Here is a 19473-nt window from a genome sequence, read left to right as displayed (position 1 = left end):
CCGAAGGCAGACTCCCAACCTACTGAGCCACCCAGGCGTCCCCACCACTTCACTCTTATGAAAGACCTACATTACTACTTGTTTTCACTTGCTGAAAAGAAATCTGAAGAGGATTTTCACTTTTATGAAAAAAAGCAAAAGAAGGAAAAGACCATTCAGCGTTGGTCGGCAGCGGGCTCACCAGTGGACACGGAGGCCACGCTCACCGAGCACGAGCTCCCGCCCCGGGGACCCGGCACCATCTCCGCTCCAGCCCCAGAGCGCCAGGCAGAGTCTGTGAGCATCTGGGCTTTATCTCCATGGATTTTGTGTGTCTATTATTAAGATGTGTCCTCAGGTATTAGGAAGGCCTAAGAGAGGTGATTTTTGAGTCTGGAAACACTCAAAAAAATGTCCATATAGATTAATGGTAATCGCTGCTTTGCTTAAGGCCATTCTGACTAATGAGAGTTTTTGATAGGAATGCTGTGTTTTCAGATAGCGGGGAAACCTGTAATACCAAATCTTGGCAAGAAGTGAGAAAATAGGAAGTCTTAGGCACCGGAGCGAAACCTGGTCTAATCTCTGTGGTCGACAGAATGATGGTCCCCAAAGACGTTCATGTGCGATCCCCAGAAGCTGTGAATATGTTAACTATTCAGGTTCTGGGGTGGGGGTGCCCCGTACCACTGACAGGCCATTCTCCAGATCCCAGCTGGGGGTCCTACAATTCCAAGTGTGAAAATGAGTGAAGGACACCTCACCTGAAACTCCGGAGGGGGGCTCTCATGCCAGGCCAATCGCAGCAGCCCGCCAACCAGCAGGCAGAAGGAGGGTAATTCTTACCTTGGGAGGACACTTTTCACATAGGAATGCATCTCCACTTCTGAGAAAACACAAGAAGCTCTCTCCCTGAGCAACAACAACATACTTACTACCACCCGCAGCCAGCAAGAAACCACCACAACCTCAGACTCTTGTTCTTCTCCAGTGAAATTTTGTTTTAAAACAACCTTCCCCAATTTCCTCCTAAAACCTGAAAAAAAAGCTGACCTTCTCTTTGTCTCTTTGGACTTGCCTATGGTCCATCATAGTTTGCTTGTCCCGAGTTGCAATCCCTCTGCTATTCCTGAATAAACCCATTTTGCTAATAATGTAACTTTTAAAGATTGACTAAAACTCAGTTCTGACATTACTACCCTGAGAAAGCATCAGCCCCCACAGGTTAGGGGCTCCATCCCACTGGACTGTCTCCCACTGGAGATGCCAATCTCAAGTGCCGGGGGCCACCTGTGTTTCTGACCCCATCAACTATAGATCAGAAGTCCCCACAACCTTCTTGGGTTCAGTTTGCTAGAGAGGCTCACAGAACTCAGAGAAGCCGCTGGTTCCTTATGAAAGAACACGACTCAGGAACAGCCGGACGGGAGACACACGGAGGGCAGGTATGAGGAAGGAGCGTCCACACCCTCTCCGGGGGCACCACTCTCCCCCAATCCCCACGTGTGTGCAGACCAGAAGCTCTCCAAACCCCAGACTTGTGGGTTTTCATGGAGGCTTGATTACATAGGCCTGATGGATGAACTCATTGACCATTGGTGATTGAACCCTACCTCCAACCCCCTCTCCTCCTCCCAAGGTCAGGGGGTGGTACTCTGGTCATGTGATTGGTTCCCCTGACAATCTGTCCCCCCAGGGGTTTTCCAAAAGTCGCCTCCTTGACACAACAAAAGATGTGTCTGTCACCCTCAGCATTTAGGAAATTCCAAGGGTTTTAGGAGCTCCGTGCAGGAAATGGGGAGTTACTGTTTGCAGAGGAAGTTAAGGTTGCTAGTCAGCTGGCCTGAGATGGGGAGATTATCCTGGATTACCTGATGGGCCAAGGTCATCACAGGGATGCGCATGCGTGGAAGAAGGGGCCCAAGTGAGAAAACTAGAGAAACGCAGAGAGAAAGACTCCCCCTGATGGTGCTGGCTCTGTGCACAGAGGACAGGTCTGGACCAGGGACTGCCCGCAGCCTCGAGAAGCTGGAAGGCAAGGGGACAGTCCTCCCCTGGAGCCACCGGAAGGAGCCAGCCTTGCTGACACCTGCGTTGAGCCCCGCAAGACCCATTCTAGACTCCAACCTTCCTAATGGTAAGATGGAAAATTTGTGGAGTCTCGCTGCAGCCCCTGGAAGCAGCTTATGGCCCACTTGGGAGAGACACACATGGTGATGTCTAGAGAGAAGCGCTCACCCACCTGCCCTGGAAGATGGAAAGCTGCTCAGCTGGCTCTCGCCCACTGGATGGCCCATTGGCACAACCCAACGCCCATTGTTCCGGGAGGGCCCGGCCAGCAGGGAGCACAGGCAGGACGGGCTCCGTGTGGCAGCTACTGGGGGCGGGTGTGCTCCTCGCGCGTCTAGAGGTCACCGGAGGTTGGCTTAGTGCTCCCCATGGTGACGTATCCTGTCTCAGCCTCAGTGAGTGAGTAGGAAGGAAATACTGCAGGCTGTTAACCTGTGTTAGATCCAGACGGTGAGCACACGAGGGATGGGGGCAGGACTTCTGAACTTTTGCAGGTTTGAAACGCTTCTAAATTTAAAATGTTTTTAAATAAGAAAAAGGCAACGAACCAACAGAAACCAAGAGATACAGTACACGCACCTGGAGTCCAATGTTCAGAGTTTGGTGGTAGCGTAAGGTCTGATCCTGACACGCGCCGGGTTTATTTTAACAACCAAGGAAAGCTGTGCTGGACCCGAAATCCGTTCGGGAGGGCAGAGGCCGGGGCAGGCCTACGCCTCGTGGCTCCCCTCTGCAGGCTGATCGAGACCCAGGACCGGAGCTCCTTCCTGAAACGGGAGCCTTCCGCTCACTCATGGAGCCCCAGGGTCGCCGGGGAGGCAGCCCATGTGACTGCAGAGTTCACACGGCGGCTCTGAGCCGGGACCACGGACGACAGGGCTGGTTTGCAGCCACGAGGCCCCACCTTCGCCTCAGGCAAGTCCCTACACTGGTAATCCACTTATTAATTTTCCTGGAGTGCCTTTAGCTTTCAGAGATAGAATGGAGACGAGTGTCTCCCTTATCTACCTCGCAGAACCCTCCTGAGCGTCAGAAGGTTTCTGGGGAAGCACTTTGTGAGATGTGCTCAGTGAACATTAACCATTAATCCCCATAGACGCTTGTTAAAAATAAATAGTAAATAATGAATGTCAGCCATTCCCAGCTACACCGTAAATCTCAGAGTTAATTAATACCTCTCTCAACCCAAAGAGTTGACATCCTCTCCACCGTGGGCCTCTGACAATCCTTTGATAAATGATCTTTTCTCCGAAATTAGGTGTAAAAGTACAATCTTCATATTAAATGGGTTTCTAATGTTGCTCGGCCGCTCAGGTGGCTGGTCGGGCTGGTCGCAGCCCGACGTGACTCGTCCTGGAGATGCATGTGCAAAGAAGTGATGTTCCTTTTACGTGTTCCCATCGGGCCTCCACTCACAGCTCCGGTCTTTCTGAGATGCACTTACCACGGCTCCGTACTCACAGGGGTAAAGACAAACGGACTCTGCGGACCTGCCCGACTCCAGGTCCTAAAATGCCCACTGTTTCAAACAGTTTGAACTTCGGTAAATGAAAAAGATATTTGACAGGAAATAAAACATATAAGTAAAATGTAAATGAAGTTCAACTACAGGAACGACTGTTCTCATCCCGTGGCGTTTGTGGCTCGTCGCGTGAGGTGAGGCGCTTCCCCCAAAGCCGAGCACGCGTCCCCACCAGGTTGGGCCTCTCGGCTACGGACTCGAGCAAATCACAAAGACCGGTCATCCCAGGTGCAGATGTTTCTGGAAGGCCCCCTGGTGACTTGGCTCCACGCATGGTCAGCCCACAGACGCGCCTGGGCAGCCCCCGTGAGGCGCTGTGTCCAGGCTCTGATGTCATACGCGTCCTGAAGGCTGCATCTTGATGGTCTCACAATAGCTTGTTTCTACGCGGGACATAGACCTGCCACAGAAGGGCGTCCCCATGGCGCCAACCCGCTTCAAAGACAGGCAGTGGAGGCCGGGGCAGGACGGGCCGGCTCCCAGGACTGCTAGGGCGGCGCAGAGGTAATTCGTGGTGGGGCAGTACTTCAACTGCAGGACGCAGCGGGCTGGGGGCTGGCCTCTGGCCGGAGCTCCGAGAGCCGCGGTCTGGCGTGTTTTCCAAAGCCAACACCCTGGGAGCGCCAGGCTTTCTGAGAACTGCTGACTGTCTGCTTCCTCCTTCTGGACGACCGGTCGGAGCCAGACCTCTTCGAGCCAGGGCGGGAATCCTCGTGGTCGCCGAGGACCAGCCTGAGCGCCTCATACTTAGCAAGCAAGATCAGCGGTGCAGAGCCGAGCCTCACGGAGGGCTTAGAGATGACTCTCCTCCTCACAGACAGCCTGCAGAACGCTCCCGATTCATCAGGATCAGCAGAAAGATCCTCACCCCCGAGCACCGGCTGGCAGCCACTTCGGGGGCTCCCCGCAGAGCGCCCGCACACGCCCCCCACCGCTCATCCAGATCTCAGGGCAGATGCCGTCCTTCCCCCTCCTTCACCTTCAGCATGAGTGTCCGTCGGCGCGGGCCGGCTCTGGGATGAGCCAGATCGTGGTGGCGGCGGGCATGCTGCTGTCCCAGGTCCCAGACGAGACGCGGCCACCACCGCGGGTCACCCGGGGGGAGCGTGGCTCAGGGACCCAAATCTGAGATGGACCCTGTGACCCCAAATGGGACAGCAGGTGGAGATGGGGGAAAATAAGGAAGGTGAGGCTGAAGCTCACCGAAGTAAGTGGTGTGCAGTGAATTTTATCCTCAGTTAGGCGGTCAGGGCTGCAAAGAACCTAACAGTGGAAACAAGATGGAATAAAAAAAATGAAAGAGAAGGACAAAACATCTTAAGATGGAAACAGAAATGCCGGTTCTTATTTCTGGGAGGACGGACGCACTCCTGCTTCAGCAAGAGTTCAGAGTTCTCCCTGGGGACGAGTGAGGGACATTGGACGTGCCCCTGGTCTCTCTCGTCTGCATCGCTGTTGTGCGGGGTCTTCTGCGGGAGACGGAGGGCTCCGCCCACAGACCCGCCAGCCGTTGTGTGTCTGGTCCCGCGCGTGGCACCTCCGCGACCCCTCCCTCGGCGCTGGCCCCAGCGCACGCCCCTGGCGGGGGCCCTTCGCGTCCTCGCGGGCCCCTTCCTGCCCAGGTCAGTGCAGCTCAGTAATGGGCCTCTCCGGACACGAGCCTCCCGTGTTCTCCGCGGCTGTACTCGTGGACGGTGGCACGGCTGGTGTCCCGATGGAGCTCTGCCCCGCAGCCCACCGCGGCCCGCCCGGAAACCGGCGTGGAGGCCAGCTGCCTCCTCAGACCGCGGGGAGTCGGCGGCTGTCCGCACTGACCCTTCGGGAGGCTGGACCGTAGTTTCTGTAGCAAACCGCCCCAAGTGGCAGCTGCCCTGTGGCTTCTGCCCCTGCTCCCGTGTCAGAGCCAACCAGAGAAACCCACGGGCGCTCCCCACCCGATCACACGGAGCCCCCTCCTTGCGCCTGCTGGCGTCCCCAGGCCTCCCCGCTGAGCCCCTTCTGCACCAGGGTCCCCGCTGCCTGCCTGCCCTGGGTCTCTGCCCCAGGACCCCCTTCTGCTGCAGCCCCGGCCTGCTCCCGCCTCGGAGTCCTCTCCGCATGCTGGGCCGCCCTGAGGGCCCCCCGGGTCCTGCCAGCCTCCCTTCCCCCCAGCTCCATCGGTCTGCGGGGTAAATCTCCGCTCTGCCTCGTGTCCCCTCCATGCTGCCCGGCCCAGGGAAGCCTGTGAGTGCATCGCCCCCCCGCCGTCAGTCCCCGAGAGCCCTCCCTCGGTCGTGCCTGTTTCCCCCAAGGAGACACAGCTCCCAGAGCTGACCGTCCCCTCCCCCCACACAGCAGCCACTTCCCGTATACAGTAGGTGCTCCGTAAATGCGCTTGGCTGGCTGACTGAAGACTCAGACTCTGGTTGGTCCCCGCTACCCTCCTGATCACAAGAGAGATATTTGGGATGTGTAAGTGTCTTTAGCCCGAGTGCTGAGAGCTCTCCCCGCTCCCGCACTTTCTGCCTGAGTGAGCGGAGGGGCGGCCGTGAGGACACACAGACTCTCCTTCTCCCACAGGCCGAGGCCGGGGTCCTGCTCCAGGGGCCCCGGGGCTGGTTTCTCCGGCCGGCAGGTGCTGCCACCTCGGGGTGTGCTCGCCTGACCTCCTCCCCCCAGCCCGCACCCCCCCCAGGCCCCTCCAAGCTCGGGCACACCGCGGGGCAGACGTTCAGTCCACAATAAAAGGCAAACCTTCTGTTTCCTCAGATGACACAATATGCGGAAATATAGTGGGGCATTTTCTCTGACGTAATTACACTTTTTTCTAATTTTTATAAATAATTAACGACTCTTACATATCCAATTTCTACCTTAGCTTGACTTTAATCCTTAGAATCTAGTTTATTTTTTGGTTTTGGCTAAAGTATTTGTATTTTAATCATGGTAGAAGTTACAAATGATTTCTAATGATCTAAAATGTCAAACTGTATTGTTCTTTTTAAGAAATGCTTTAGGGAAAGGGAAATAGCTCATCTGTCTTCGATGCGCACGACCCCCCCCAAGTGCCCCCCGAGTGCTGCAGGCCATGCTCTTTGCAGGCGGGCTCTCCTGCTTCACTTCCCCTCCCGGGCAGTTCCAACCGCAGTGCTAGAAATAAACAGTACCCAGGCAGGTAAGGGGCTTGCCAGAGCGTCTGCCGCAGTGGGTCCTCAGGTCCGCACACGGAGTGCTGGGCTGTCTGCCTCGCTGAGCGCCCTCCTCCAAATTTGTAGAGGCTCTGCTTGCAGTGTAGGCTCGGGGGCGGCTCACACTGGTCCTTATCAGCGACTCTCTGAGTGGTAACTGTGTGTTAAAGTACTTCCCCAGAGCGCCGCGTCCCCTGGGGGTCGCTCGTGGAAGGGGCCAGAGACCACGTAGGCTCCTCACCCTGGAGGGGGGCACCTGCTCTGCCCTCTCCTGCCCAAAGCCTTCTCCCGACCGCCCAGCTGTGGGGCAGCTCTGCAGACAGGACCCCGGCGTGGTGAGCCCACTGTGGCCAGGCCCCTGTTCAGCACAGTCGGTTTGCCCCTCAAGCCGAACCCCGAGGGACTAAGGAGGAAGCAAGCCCGGGGAGGTCACGAAAACAGCTGGGGCCTTGCAGCCGCTTACAGTGCAGCCGGGCTGTGTTCCCAGGGTCCTCAAGGCGTTTGGGCCCCAGGAGGACAAGGCTTCTCGGATTATGTCTCTTGACTCCAAACCTGCCTGAGAGTAAATGCAAGCACCCTAGCAAGCAGGTAGCTTGTGGCCTTGGGCAGACTGAGGTGTGTGTCTACGTCTCTCCAGGTGAGAGAGAGGGCGGGGCAGAGACAGAGGGGGAGACGGGGCGGGGGGGGGGGACGGGGGGGGGGGGGGGCGCGGGGGAGAGAGAGACAGAGGGAGAGACAGGGAGGGCGGGGCAGAGACAGAGGGGGAGACGGGGGGCGGGGCAGAGACAGAGGGGGAGACGGGGGCGGGGCAGAGACAGAGGGGGGACAGGGAGGGAGGGGCAGAGACAGAGGGAGAGGCGGGAGAGACGAGAGACAGAGGGAGGGAGGGAGAGAGAGACTGACCTGTGATTGTGAGGACCCTCTGCACCACTGAGGCCACAGCCACAGGGTGTTTGGAGCCCGTTAGGACCAGATGGTCACCAGCAGTGGGAGAGACGAAGCTGACCACCGGTCAGCACCAAATCAGCAGTTTTCTCTTTGTCATCGAAATCACAGAATTACATCTTCCTGCTTTCTCATAAAAACCCCTTGGTCTCCCAACACAAGTGGGATCCGTTTCTGGCCCCATGCTCCCCGAGCTGCTGCCTGACACCCCAAATAAAGGCCTTTGTTCTCTTCAGTGTCACCTCCTGTCTTGGGTTAACAGCCCCAGGGGTCCCGAACCCACGGCATCCCCTTCATCGTGGAGTCCAGGTGTCCCGGCAGGAGGCACACGGCCTGGCAGTCCTGTCCCTGCAGTGCCAGGATGGGTGGGACTGCGGAGGACGGGAGAGAAGTCTGCCATTGCCAGCTAGTGATTCCGAAGCCCCTGGGGTGTGCAAAGCTCCAACACATGCCAGGGATGACATCGGGGAGCGGAGTGCGCCCCATGGACGGAAGCCCACGGCTATCTCTCCAGAACGGCCTGCTCGGATGCCCAGGCACACCATGGGGACGGATGGGAACCCTGTCCCCAGAGCCCCACCCACCAGGAATCCTGGCAAACCCGTGTTCCCATCCCCCCGTGTGCCACGTGGCTAAGAATTAGACCGCTTTTAGAGTGTCCTGGGTAACATCGCATCAGGGGTGGGTTTGAGTTCTACTGCAGAAGCAGTTTCTAAAAAGCTTAGGAAGACCCTCTCTCCTGTTCGTAAGCTGATTCCATGAAGCACGAGTGGGAATTCCACCCAGACTCGGGAAATGCCTCATTTCTGTCTTTTTGAAATACCTGCGTCGCCCAGGTTCTACACAGGGCAGGCCCTGCGTCCTGCTCCGCGTCACCGCCCCGACGGGCCAGCCTCTGTTCTAAAATGCCAATCGCTTTTTAAAATGTTTAGCTCTTTAAACTGCATCCTGAAACTGGCCTCTTGTTACATGAATGTCCATAAATCTACAAACATTTTGGCTGGTTTTCTTACTGTTTTTCCTTCCCAAGTTCTGGGTAGATGATTAGCTCAGCTCCCCATTCTGGCCAAACGTGCATTTAGCCCCGGGGAGGGGCTGAGGTCCCCAGCCACCCAGGCTCCACGGTGTAGATGCCCCCCACTTGTTCTTTTGGCCCCAGGCCCAGGGAAGCACTTTGGGGCAGCTGGGAGGGATTCAAGATAGAGCTGCTTCAGGAATTAAAAATGTGGCAATACTCAGCAGGCAGCTTCCCTGAAAACCCTGGAAAAGTTGAGGGGCAGTTTCAATAAACACCAAAAAAGGTTATTTTTTCAAAAACACTTTTTTTTTAAAGATTTTATTTTTAAGTAATCTCTACAGCCAACGCGGGGCTCGAACTCACAACCCCGAGATCAAGAGGCGCATGGTCCACAGACTGAGCCAGCCGGGCACCCCTTCAAAAACACTTTTATGCTGTTTTGTGTATTGGACCCAGAGTTTGGGCTGCACGCATGGGAAATGCATCTTCCCACCCCCGGTGAGGGCGCCCACGTGGTGGGGAGTCAGGCTTGACCGAAGGCCTACTGTGTGCGAGCAGGAAGGAGCCGGCAGCTCACGAGGAGACGGGCTAGTGAAGACAAGGGCGTGATCTGCGTATTTATTCACGGGGAGGGCTTACCGTGGGATTCACACCCTGATTTCTCGAGGACTGTCCTCCAACTGGCCCTTTAGGAGAATGCTTTTTGGGAGTCATGGTTTAGAAGGACTGGGGGTGACCACGGTGCCCAACCCACGCAGAACAGGGCCGGGGGCCAGGGGACGGTGGGGGTGGGGGGACCACCAGGACCACAAGGCAGACACCCCGGAAGCCTGGTGGGACGCCCGCCCCGGGAGACGCTGACACAGAAGCAGTGGGTGGGCGGGACTGCAGTCTCTACCAGTCTCCGCTGGGGCCAACGCTCGCCAGACCACTGCGGTCCACGGGGCGAGCCCGGGGGACCCACTTCACCCCCTCTTCTGAGTGACTAGCAAGACGACACACAAACCCACATCCACATCCTGAACAGCCAACGACGTGAGAGCCTGGTCCTTAGCCAGGGAAAGGCCTGTCTGTGCTGGTCACACGCTCACCCGCGGGTCCTCAGGAGGACGGCTTCCCCTGGGACCCTCGTCCCTTGCGCAGCCGGGGAGGCGCTCAGCCGATTCCCATGGGCCTCACACCATGGTCATGACCCTGAGCGCCGCCGGCTGGAACCTTCGGATCTTTCTCTTCAGGGCCTTGGAGGCCTTGATGCGGCACAGTTTGGGCACGGGGGGTAGGGGTGGCCTGCGGGCGCCTGGGGCCCTCGAGGGCTGCGGGGGACACGCCTGAGGCCAGGCCCCGGCCTCCGAGTCACTGCTGCTGGACTCCCGGTCCCCAAAGCGGCTGGTGGTGCGGTCGCTCGCCCCGTCCTCGCTGCTCTCGGCCACAGTGGAGTGGAGCAGGGAGGCGCCCTCGGCTGACCGCTCAGAGCCCTCCGACTCGCTCTCGACCCGGGCGTCCTGGCGGGGCAGCTTGGGCCTGGCGCGGGCACACACCGGCCGTGGGCCCCCCGCTCCGCTCGCCGCCGGCCTGTGGGGCCCCAGGCTGCCTGAGATCTCCACGGAGGACAGCCACCTGCGCTGCTTCTTCCGCACCTGCCCCCCAGCCGCTGCCAGAGCAGCTGCTTCCAAGGGGAACGAGGCCTGGGCGGGGGCCCGGTGACCCTCCCGTCGGGCCACTAGCAGGGGCACCAGGAGGGGCACGGGGTAGAGTCTGGGCTCAGAGCAGGACCGGCTGGGCGCCATCCCCGCCAGGGTGGGCCTCCTCCTGAGACCCTCCCCCCACTCGGGGGGCAACAGGGGGGTTGCGAGGGCCCCCCCGGGGAATGGCTGCCCCCCAAACCGCAGCACCTTGTCACTGGACCCTCTCTTGATCTTCACAGACTTTGTCTTGGGGTGGCCTGTTTTCAGCCCCAGGGGGGACGCTCCGCTGTCAGCAAATGGGGGCCTGGCACAGCGCCCTGGGGCCAGCGCAGGGCTCTCCCTGCCCCCCCTTCTGGTGGGCAACAGGACTGTGCTGTCCTGGAAGCTGAGAGCCTGCTGCTGAGCCTGGGGGCAGGGAGAGGGGGCTGGCCCATGCCCCGACTGACGGGAGCCCTGCATGGTCTCCCCACGGATGCGGTCACTCGGGGGTTTGGGTCCCTCCTCTGGAAGGCTGCTGGGGTGTGGGGTGGCTGCGAGGGGCGCAGGTCCCTGCTGCTTGAGGCTGTCCCTGCTGCTGTCCCCACTCTGAGACATCCCACCTGTCCCTGCTCTCCCTGGGGCGCTCACCAGCTTCTCCAGGCCACCTTCACTGTCCGCTCTCTGGCCACCACGCACCTGCGGGGACGGGGGCGCCTCACGTCTTGAGGGTCCCTGCTCACCCACACTGCCCCTTGGGGGGGTCCCTCGGGCCCGCAGCCTCAGCAGCCTGTCTGTAGAGGCTGCAGCTGGACCAGCCTCAAGGACAGGTCCAGTCTGGATGGGGCCCAGGGCCGCGGAGCTGGGGAGGGGCTCCCTAGAGGGCGAGTGGCCATGACCCTGCAAGGCCTCCTTGTGCAGAGCAAAAAGAGGGCTCTGCAGCGCCACAGCGTGCAGGGGGCTGGGGTAGGGGTACACCTCCCTGCCGCCCTTGGACACCAGGTCACGCTGGTATTTGGGGTCCATCCCGTGGCAGAGAACGGAAGTGGACTTGGGGTGTGCGTTGGGTTTCTGGAGCACCACCTCAGACGGCAGGACTCTTTCCAGATCACCTGGGAATGAGAAAAATGAGCAACAGGTGAACCGTGGAGACCCAAGTGCGGTCCCAGTGTCACCTTCCACGCAGCGCCACGAGGGTGCAGTGCCCTGTGCAGGTGTTGGGGGGAGGCCGGCAGGAACAGCGGCCCACTGTGCACACCAACGCCGGGACTCGAGCTTGCGGAGGGGGCTTGCTTGCACGCTAACGCCAACACCTGCCCTGGTCTCCCCTCTGCCGCAGCTGGAAGGTAAAGCCTGGACTCAAAGTCTATCATTTCAATGCCCTCATTCACCCAAGGTTTGGGTCACTCTGGGTGCTGTGTCCATTCCAATTATAGACAGGTACCCGTCAGGGTGTGTAAGGGCTCTGGAAGGGTTTTTAAAATAACTTTCTGATGTCCACCTAAATCATAAGAAAAAATGCTTTTAATCACAACAGACTTGTTGTAATGAATAGAAGTACTCCTGTCTCCATCCAAAAACCAAAAAAAGCCTATAGAGTACCTGTGGGACCAGCACCAGATGCACACGGGGCTTTGCCGCTCTGTGCTCGGTGGTGAACAGCTGCCCCCAGCCGCCCCCACCACCTGGATGGGACGTCCCACCCTTCCCGGCTCTCCTTTACCTGTAGACACGGGCCTGGGCCGGGACATGCCCTCCTCCGTGGCCTGGGGGCCCCAGGCGGGCGGGGGCGCTCCATGCACGGTGGTCTCATCAGCCGACCGGGGCCGGCAGTCCCCCGCGTCGGGCCTGGCCGTGGGGTCAGCTGGCGGCAAAGTGCCCAAGGAGGAGGACATGCGGTCACTACACACGGATGTGCAGGAGGCGGACAGGGAGCAGAAGCCTCCGTCGCTCAGCTCGTAGAAGCCTAGATGGGGTGAGCGGAGGTGGTCAGCGACCCCGGCGCAGCGGCCCCTTTCCTGCCTGAGCAGGTCCCGGTGCTCAGGGGGGCTCCGGATCTCAGCAAGGCGGGCACTGGAGACGTTGGCCGGGGGCTCCCCGTTACTGTCCACTGTCGCCCTGTGAACACGGTCGTGGGAGCCCCCTTTGCCCATGTCCCCCCACCGGCGTGCCCCCCTCCCGGGCAAGTGGCTTCCCTCTCCCTACGGGGCCAGGCCTCTGGCATCCTTGTCCCTCCCTCCCTGGTGCCTGCAGCTCAGAGGAAGGGCAGCGCGCTGCGGGCCTTTAGCCTGGACCCCGACACACGCATCGCACACCCAGACCAGGCCGTGGTTTCGCAAATTTACAGAAAGAGAAACACAAACAACGCCGTCCGCGGTCTCCTGGGGTGGCCGCGCACCAGGCTCTGGCCAGGCGGGATGACGTGCCCTGAACCAGGAGGGTCGGAACGGCTCCAGAACGATCTCCTCGCAGCTCTAGGGCAAGGGACACACGGGCAGCGGGCAAGGGGACAGTGTCCTGACCCCCTTCTCTGACAGATTATGCAGAACTGAGACTGGATACACCTGCAGACTGTGGTCTCATAACACAGTTCTTCACAACCTCCCTGTTAATCCAACCTGAACACGGCCCCGAATCTGTGTCAGCCCAGACAGAGGTGAGACACTCATGGTGGCTTCGTCCATCAGGAAGTCTCTCCACGAACACACCCTACGTGCACATACCCCTTTTCCCGAAGCACATTTAGGGAGAAGGAGGGAAGGGGTGCATTTCCAGTACTCCTCGGGAACGGGTTCTCCAGGCCGGGGCCGCCCTCACTGAGCTGAGCCCGGGAGCCTGGGCGGCCCCGCCACGCCGGCCCCGCACGTGTGCGGTCCCCGGGGCGCAGGCTACCTGAGCTGGGCCTGCTGTCGCTGTCGGCCGCCTCGCTGCAGGGTCGGCGCACGTCCAGCTGCAGCTCACCCATCCGCCGGTCCAGCTGCTCCCAGCAGGTCTTCAGGCCGGCGTCCTGGCGTCGTAAGCGGCTCTAGGAAGGGAGAGCGTGAGAAATAACGCTGTCCGAGGGCAGAACGCAAGCTCCACGCCCCACGGGACGTCGGCACTGGGCCTGCGACATAAACTCCACAATCCACAGGCTCCAGCAACTCTGTACCCACCGCCCCGAACCAATTCCCCTGCCCTCCGGTCACCCCTCCCCTGCCAACCGGTTTCCCACCCGCAACTGCAGACTTTTGGAAAAATCAGCACTTCTCAACTACGTATTTCTTTATAAGGAGACTGATCAGCCTCTGAGCATAAGCTCAGGATCCAAAGCACCTGCTCTTGCACGTGGCACAGACGACGCGTTCAGCCGCTGTTCCCTGAGTTTTATGTAAGAACCTACTTTCCCACGCTCCTGTGCCATATTCTCTTACTCAGCAGGCCCTGGGGGACCCCCGGACTTTTCAAGGGCCTAGGAAATTCCCCAGGAGAGAAAACGGCCCCTTCTGCGTATCCCCCCCTTTACAGCTGGCTCTTCTAGGAGAAGCCCTCAGGGACAGGGCAGAGGCCCGGCAGGAGCGGACAGGGCCTGCACCCAGCGAGCCTCAGAAATCTGCCCGAGAATCTTCCGGGTGTAGAGGTTCACATCTTAGCTCTGCCCTGAGGCTCTACCCTCTCCAGGCTTCAGCCGTAAATGGGTTATTAAGAGCATTAGCCGAACATATGTGTGTGTAATTATATAATGCACATAAAACATGTGTATGCGGTTAATGCTCAGAATACGTATTCGCACACATTCCCACACGTAAATAATATAGAAGTATGGCAACTAGCACTGAGTGCTTCATAAATACTGATTTTCTTCTTTCCATTATAAAACAACACCGTTTTCAAGGTGTGCTGCATAAATTTCTTATTTTCATCAACAATTAAGTTTAAGGAAAATAATGAATGAATGTAATTATGTGGTTCACCCTGTTTAAGAAAATGATTAGTTGTGTTTCAAATTTAATACAGAAAGTGAGGAATTCCCCTGAGCCTCATAATTACTTCAGTAATCTCAGTACTATGAGGATGCAGTCCAAGGGGGAAGCAGGTCGCAGTAATTTCTGATTCTTACGAGGAAGTCACGTGGGCACAGCGACCAGATAGTAGCCCAGGTGAGGTGAAGCGGGTGAGAAGCCCAGGGCCTGACACAGTGCCTGGTGCACGCCAGGCCACCTTCCCTGGGCCACCGTGCCCAGGCCACCTCCCCGGGTCACCATGCCCAGGCCACCTCCCCGGGTCACCGTGCCCGGGCCACCTCCCCGGGTCACCGTGCCCGGGCCACCTCCCCGGGTCACCGTGCCCAACTCCCCTCTGCTCCAGGACCCCATCCAGGGCTCTGAGAGCAAGCTCCACGTGTTACAGCAACAGAGTCTCGAAGCCACAACACCATCTGTAAACATATCACAGCAAAAACCAGTCCTGACTTTAATAAAAACTTTATAATCCCCGAACCATCCAGTCCAGCCTAAACTTCTGGCTTCTTACTCTGAATATTTTCACAAAGGAAAACATTACCCAGGTGAAGAGCAGAGAGAGAGGTATGCAAAGATGGGCTTCTGCGAACGACCCTCCCCGTAAAGAACACTCGATTCAGGCAAAGGGGACTTGTGCCTTTCCACTGCAACTGACTTTTCTCTTCCTGTCATAGAGTAAGGCCACTGTGCCAACAGAAAAGTCAGTTCCTGTTAGGTCACACCTCGATGCTTACAAACCGATCTGACCTCTTCTCTTCCAAATCACGATGTTCTCGTCCTTCTGAAGGAAGAGGGCACCTCTGATACCCCAGTTCGCGTCCTTCCTTCCACAAAAAAGAGTCACCTCTGTGTGTTGGTGCTGAGACTAACTGCTTGGTGATTAATGTTTGGCCAGCCAGGCCTTTGGTGGGTGGTTTCTGATTAATATCCAGAGGCCACAGGCACACGGGCTGTCGGGGTTTTGCAGATGATTTACCGCATCCTCAGGACCTGCCTGCTCGTCGTCCACAGGGCTTCGCCACCCAGGATTTACACTGTCCTCGTTAACCCTTCCCTCCGTCCCTCCCTTGGGGTTGTACGTCTCTGCTCTTCATTAACTCCTTCTTGGCATCTAACTTTGTGCTAATCGTCTTAAGTTCGGTCTGTGACCAGGACAGAGCATAATCCACAGCAACCCAGCCACAGAGCATCTCTCTCCACATATTTCTTCTGCAGAGAAAATGTTACAGACACGTCAGTGCTGGGTGAATGGGACCGTGGCAGCCACATGCATCCCCGTCAGAGCCAGCAAGTTTGGGGGGCCCCCTCCTCCCCACCTCTGTCCCCAGCATCCAGGCTCACTATCAGGGCAGCAAACGGTGTCAGAATCCCCCCAGCCTGTGTAAGGGGCCAAGGGGGGAAGGGAGCGCACACTTCCCCAGAAGGTGGGACCGCCTGAGCGTAAATGCAGATTCCTGGGATCCCGGACACACCTGGGAGCCTGCATCTGGACAAGCCTCCCAGGGAAGGCAAAGGGTTCTCACAGAGGCAAGAAGCTTGAGAACGGCAATCCAGGGAATGCCATTAAAAACAAAGACTCAGCTTAACCCTCTCTCTGAAATGTTTACTTTATGTACCATAAGAGAATCATCTGATTTCCACTTGTCTTTGGTTTCCATCCACGACTCAGCATTCTGGTCTCCTCAAACCTTTAGGGCAGACCCAAAGGACAAAAAGGAAAAATGCCCTCAAGTTCAGGATACACCCATGGCGTCTAAACCTGAACCTTTTTTCTTTCCTCAAAAGCTGAGAGTATGCAAAGGAAACGGGACAGACATGACTGCCGTGCCTACCCCCGGGCCCTGTATGCGGGCAAACATTACCGCCAGGCTGCAAAAGAGGTCCACCAATCAATAGCAAAGGCCCCAGGGGCACAGATCAGCCTCGCGAGTACCGGACGGAGGCCTGGCACAGTCCTGGGGATGCCCTGCCCTCACTGGTGACCTTGAGCAAGTTCACGCCCCTGTGAGTTCAGGAAGCAAGCACGGCCAGTCCAGGGAACACAGCCGACCTCATGCTAACCGCTGCGGAGGCAGCCTGCTCTTGCAGGATTTAATGCCAGACCCTGCCAGTGAGAAGCAATCACCGCACGCTGTCACTCTTAGGACAAGTCATAACCAGCCAAGTCAGCTCCCGGGAAATTCTGCAGGGTAAGATTTCACCGCGGGGTCCCCAGAACCCTTCTTCACTTGCACCTCAGGGCACCTCTCCCATGGCACCTCCTGCTGGGAGGTGGAGCTTCCAGCCTCCTCTGGGGCATCACAGGCCATGGCCGTGTCACCGGGCACCTGACTCCTAGGAAACGGGGACAGTGGCCACTTCTCAGGGATGGCCCATCTCCCTGGAGTTACCACCAGAAGCACAGGGCTGGCCACGGAGAAGCAGCTGCCCCGCTCAGAGGGCACAGGGGCATCACTGGCTCAGAAATCTAGACCAGGGAGACGGTAAACGTTCTCTTCTGTTAGAGCAACGGAAGTCGCGCCTTTATTTGCTCACCAAATACTTATTAAGTACCTACTGCATGTTCCTTTGTGACTTTAGGTGCAGCCCATTTGGGCAAGTGTTAACGTGCTAACTCTGCTAAGTTCCTAATTGCAGTTTAAATCCCCAGAAACGCTCAGGCTCATTCTCACGGGCGAACTCCTGCAGGACAAAGCTGCCCAGGGGCAGATCCAAGCCCTTCCTGTCTTCACACCTGAATGCTGACGCTCGCTCCGCGCCAGCGCGGGACTGGGAGGGGCCCTGAGTGAGCGGGCGCTGCGAGGCTGCAACTGCGCTGCGGATGAAAGGCTTTTGATTATACTCTTCATCACGGAACTAGTATTACTCCTATTTTTTTCCCTGCAAGAAAAATGTTAAGTGTTAAGCCCTAGCTGATGTCACACAAATTCAATTATTCTTCTCTTTTGATCACATAATCCACGCCAAGAACAAAGTTTGAAGACAAAGTCTGCGTGTTCCTTCTGGTCCCCACATTAAAAAAAAAAAAAAAAATTAAACAAAAAAACCTGTTTGATCTCTTCCAAAGGCTACTTGTAATTAGAGGCTGAGGACTCGCAAGTCTGATTTGTGTATTACTTAAGTCAAGTTAATCGCCAGCTGTGCTCCGGCCCCGCTGAGGACCATTCAGGCCAGCATCTCAGCAGCTCCTGGCCCTTCCCCGGGAGCCACGCATCTCTGTAGGCGGCTCTGTGCCGCGGAGCTCGAGGTGCGGACACGCGGGGAACCGGGGCAGACCACTAAGGGCGGTAAAACACGGGTGACGGTCCCCCTCCAGAGCCGGCTCCTGCCCTCTGTGGGGCAGCTCAATCACAGGCAGAGGGGAGGTTGCATAGTCAGGGCCCAGGTTCTTCTCCCTCCACCTTCCGCCTGCTTTTTGCAATATGGGTCCGGAGTCCTGGGAGGCATCTTCCAGATTCTGGAATCCAGAAACACCCAACAAGCCGGTAACCGGAGGGAGCTAAGCTGATAGCAAGGCTGCAGAATCATCGGGCTGCTTTGTGAAGACAGCCAGCACCTTTTAAACGGAACAGATTTGAATTTCTAAATTTAAAAAATTCCACTTTAAGAGGACTAGAATTAACTGCATCAGATAGGAATGTTTCCATATAGCCTTTTCATTTTTCCTTTAAAACATACTGCAATACTGGAAAAACTCTGAGTTTTTTCCAATACACGAAGAGAAAGCCTGCAGCAGATTACAAAGGGAGGAGCAACCATCTGAGTGTCTTCAACCCTGTAACAAGGTGCTGGCATTTGGAGGAGGCCAGGTAGCCAGGAGACACAAAGGTGAAGCAATCCTAGGAGGGTCCCCGGTATCACGGCCTCTGGGACTCAGAGGCCACGCGTCATTTTACAGGTTAGGTGACAATTTGAAGTTGAAGAAGCTTTCGTGGGATACATGCTTTGCTCACTATTTTGTTCAATGACCGGACCCCATTTAACCTGAGCACGTTCTGGGGACAATTCGGGCTGCGCCGAGCCCGCGGGCAATGTTCCTGAGCCTGCGCAGCAGGGCCACCTGTGTCCCGGGCCTGACACCAGAGTCCCAGGTAAGCCCCCAGCAGGAGAAACCGACTCCTGCGCTCTTATGCGAGCGGCGCCGGAAGTCCCCCAGGAACGCCCGCTAAGCGCCCGCCCGCGCGGGGAGGCGGCAGCGCCGGGGTGCAGCCCCCGTGCGCCTTGCAGAATCGGGATCCTTACCCTCGGGCCTCCGCGGCCGTCTCGTCGGAGCCCAAACTGCGTCCCCTGAAATCCCAAGGGGTGCCCCTCAGTCAGTCGGACCGCCCAGCCGCCCCCCGCGCCCCTTACCAGCCGCTCCTGCAGCGCCTCCAGGGCCGCCTCCAGCCGCAGCTCGTGCGCGCGGGGGCCGCGGGGGGCGGCGGGGCCCGGCGGGGGCTGCATGGCCAGGGCGCCCCGCACGCGCGCCTGCTGAGTGGCGCGCAGCCCCTGCAGCTCCTGCAGCCCGGCGAGCGCGGCGCGCAGCCGGGCGCCCACCCTGCGGCGGTCCCAGCCTGCGGGCCCCTGCGGGCCGCTCGGCGCCCACATCCCGCGCCCGGCCTCCCCCGCGCCCGCCCGGCCTCCCCGGCCTCCCCGGCCTCCCGGAGCCGCCTCCGCGCACCCGGCCGCGCGCGCGGCCTCCGGCGCCGCTTCTCCCCGCCCCCGCCCCGCAGGTCTCCCAGGTGGGGTGGGACCTATCGGTGGCCGCGGAGGGCGGTGTTTGCACACGCCCCGAGGGCACAGCGGCCGCCTCCGGGCCCGCCCCGTAGTCGGAGCCCCGCGCCCTTGGGGGCCCTGGGACCCAAGTCCTGCGGTGAGTCTGGAGGGGACCAACGGAGAGGGAGGACCCCAGCGGGAGAGTCGGAAGGGGCCAAAAGGGGAACAAACGCGGTGAAAGGTTAACTTTTTTAAAGAAATTAAGACAGGGGCGCCTGGGTGGCTCAGTTGGTTAAGCGACTGCCTTCGGCTCAGGTCATGATCCTGGAGTCCCGGGATCGAGTCCCGCATCGGGCTCCCTGCTCGGTGGGAAGCCTGCTTCTCCCTCTGACCCTCCTCCCTCTCATGCTCTCTG

The 19473-nt window shown here is 58.3% G+C and overlaps 1 protein-coding gene across 2 annotated transcripts; it reads right to left on the bottom strand.

Annotated features, from left to right (window-relative positions):
• Positions 1-9045: 9045 nt before the first annotated feature.
• DACT2 (dishevelled binding antagonist of beta catenin 2) lies at positions 9046-18950 on the bottom strand. 2 transcript variants are annotated; one of them, XM_032407468.1, is made up of 4 exons: positions 18714-18950; positions 13255-13387; positions 12086-12328; positions 9046-11474 (listed from the first exon to the last, which is right to left on the bottom strand). In XM_032407468.1, exons 1-4 carry the CDS (start codon positions 18948-18950, stop codon positions 9877-9879), a joined length of 2211 nt encoding a protein of 736 aa, XP_032263359.1. In that variant the 3' UTR covers positions 9046-9876. The 2 variants fall into 2 exon arrangements, with proteins under 2 accessions (XP_032263359.1, XP_032263360.1); XM_032407469.1 differs by lacking the exon at positions 18714-18950 and having other exon boundaries at positions 12086-12480; positions 13255-13333.
• Between the last annotated feature and the right edge of the window lie 523 nt (positions 18951-19473).

This window comes from Phoca vitulina, unplaced genomic scaffold, assembly GCF_004348235.1.
Source record: "Phoca vitulina isolate PV1807 unplaced genomic scaffold, GSC_HSeal_1.0 scaffold9, whole genome shotgun sequence".
NCBI lineage: Eukaryota > Metazoa > Chordata > Mammalia > Carnivora > Phocidae > Phoca > Phoca vitulina.
Note: the sequence above shows the minus strand (reverse complement) of the source record. Positions and strands in the feature narration are given on the sequence as shown.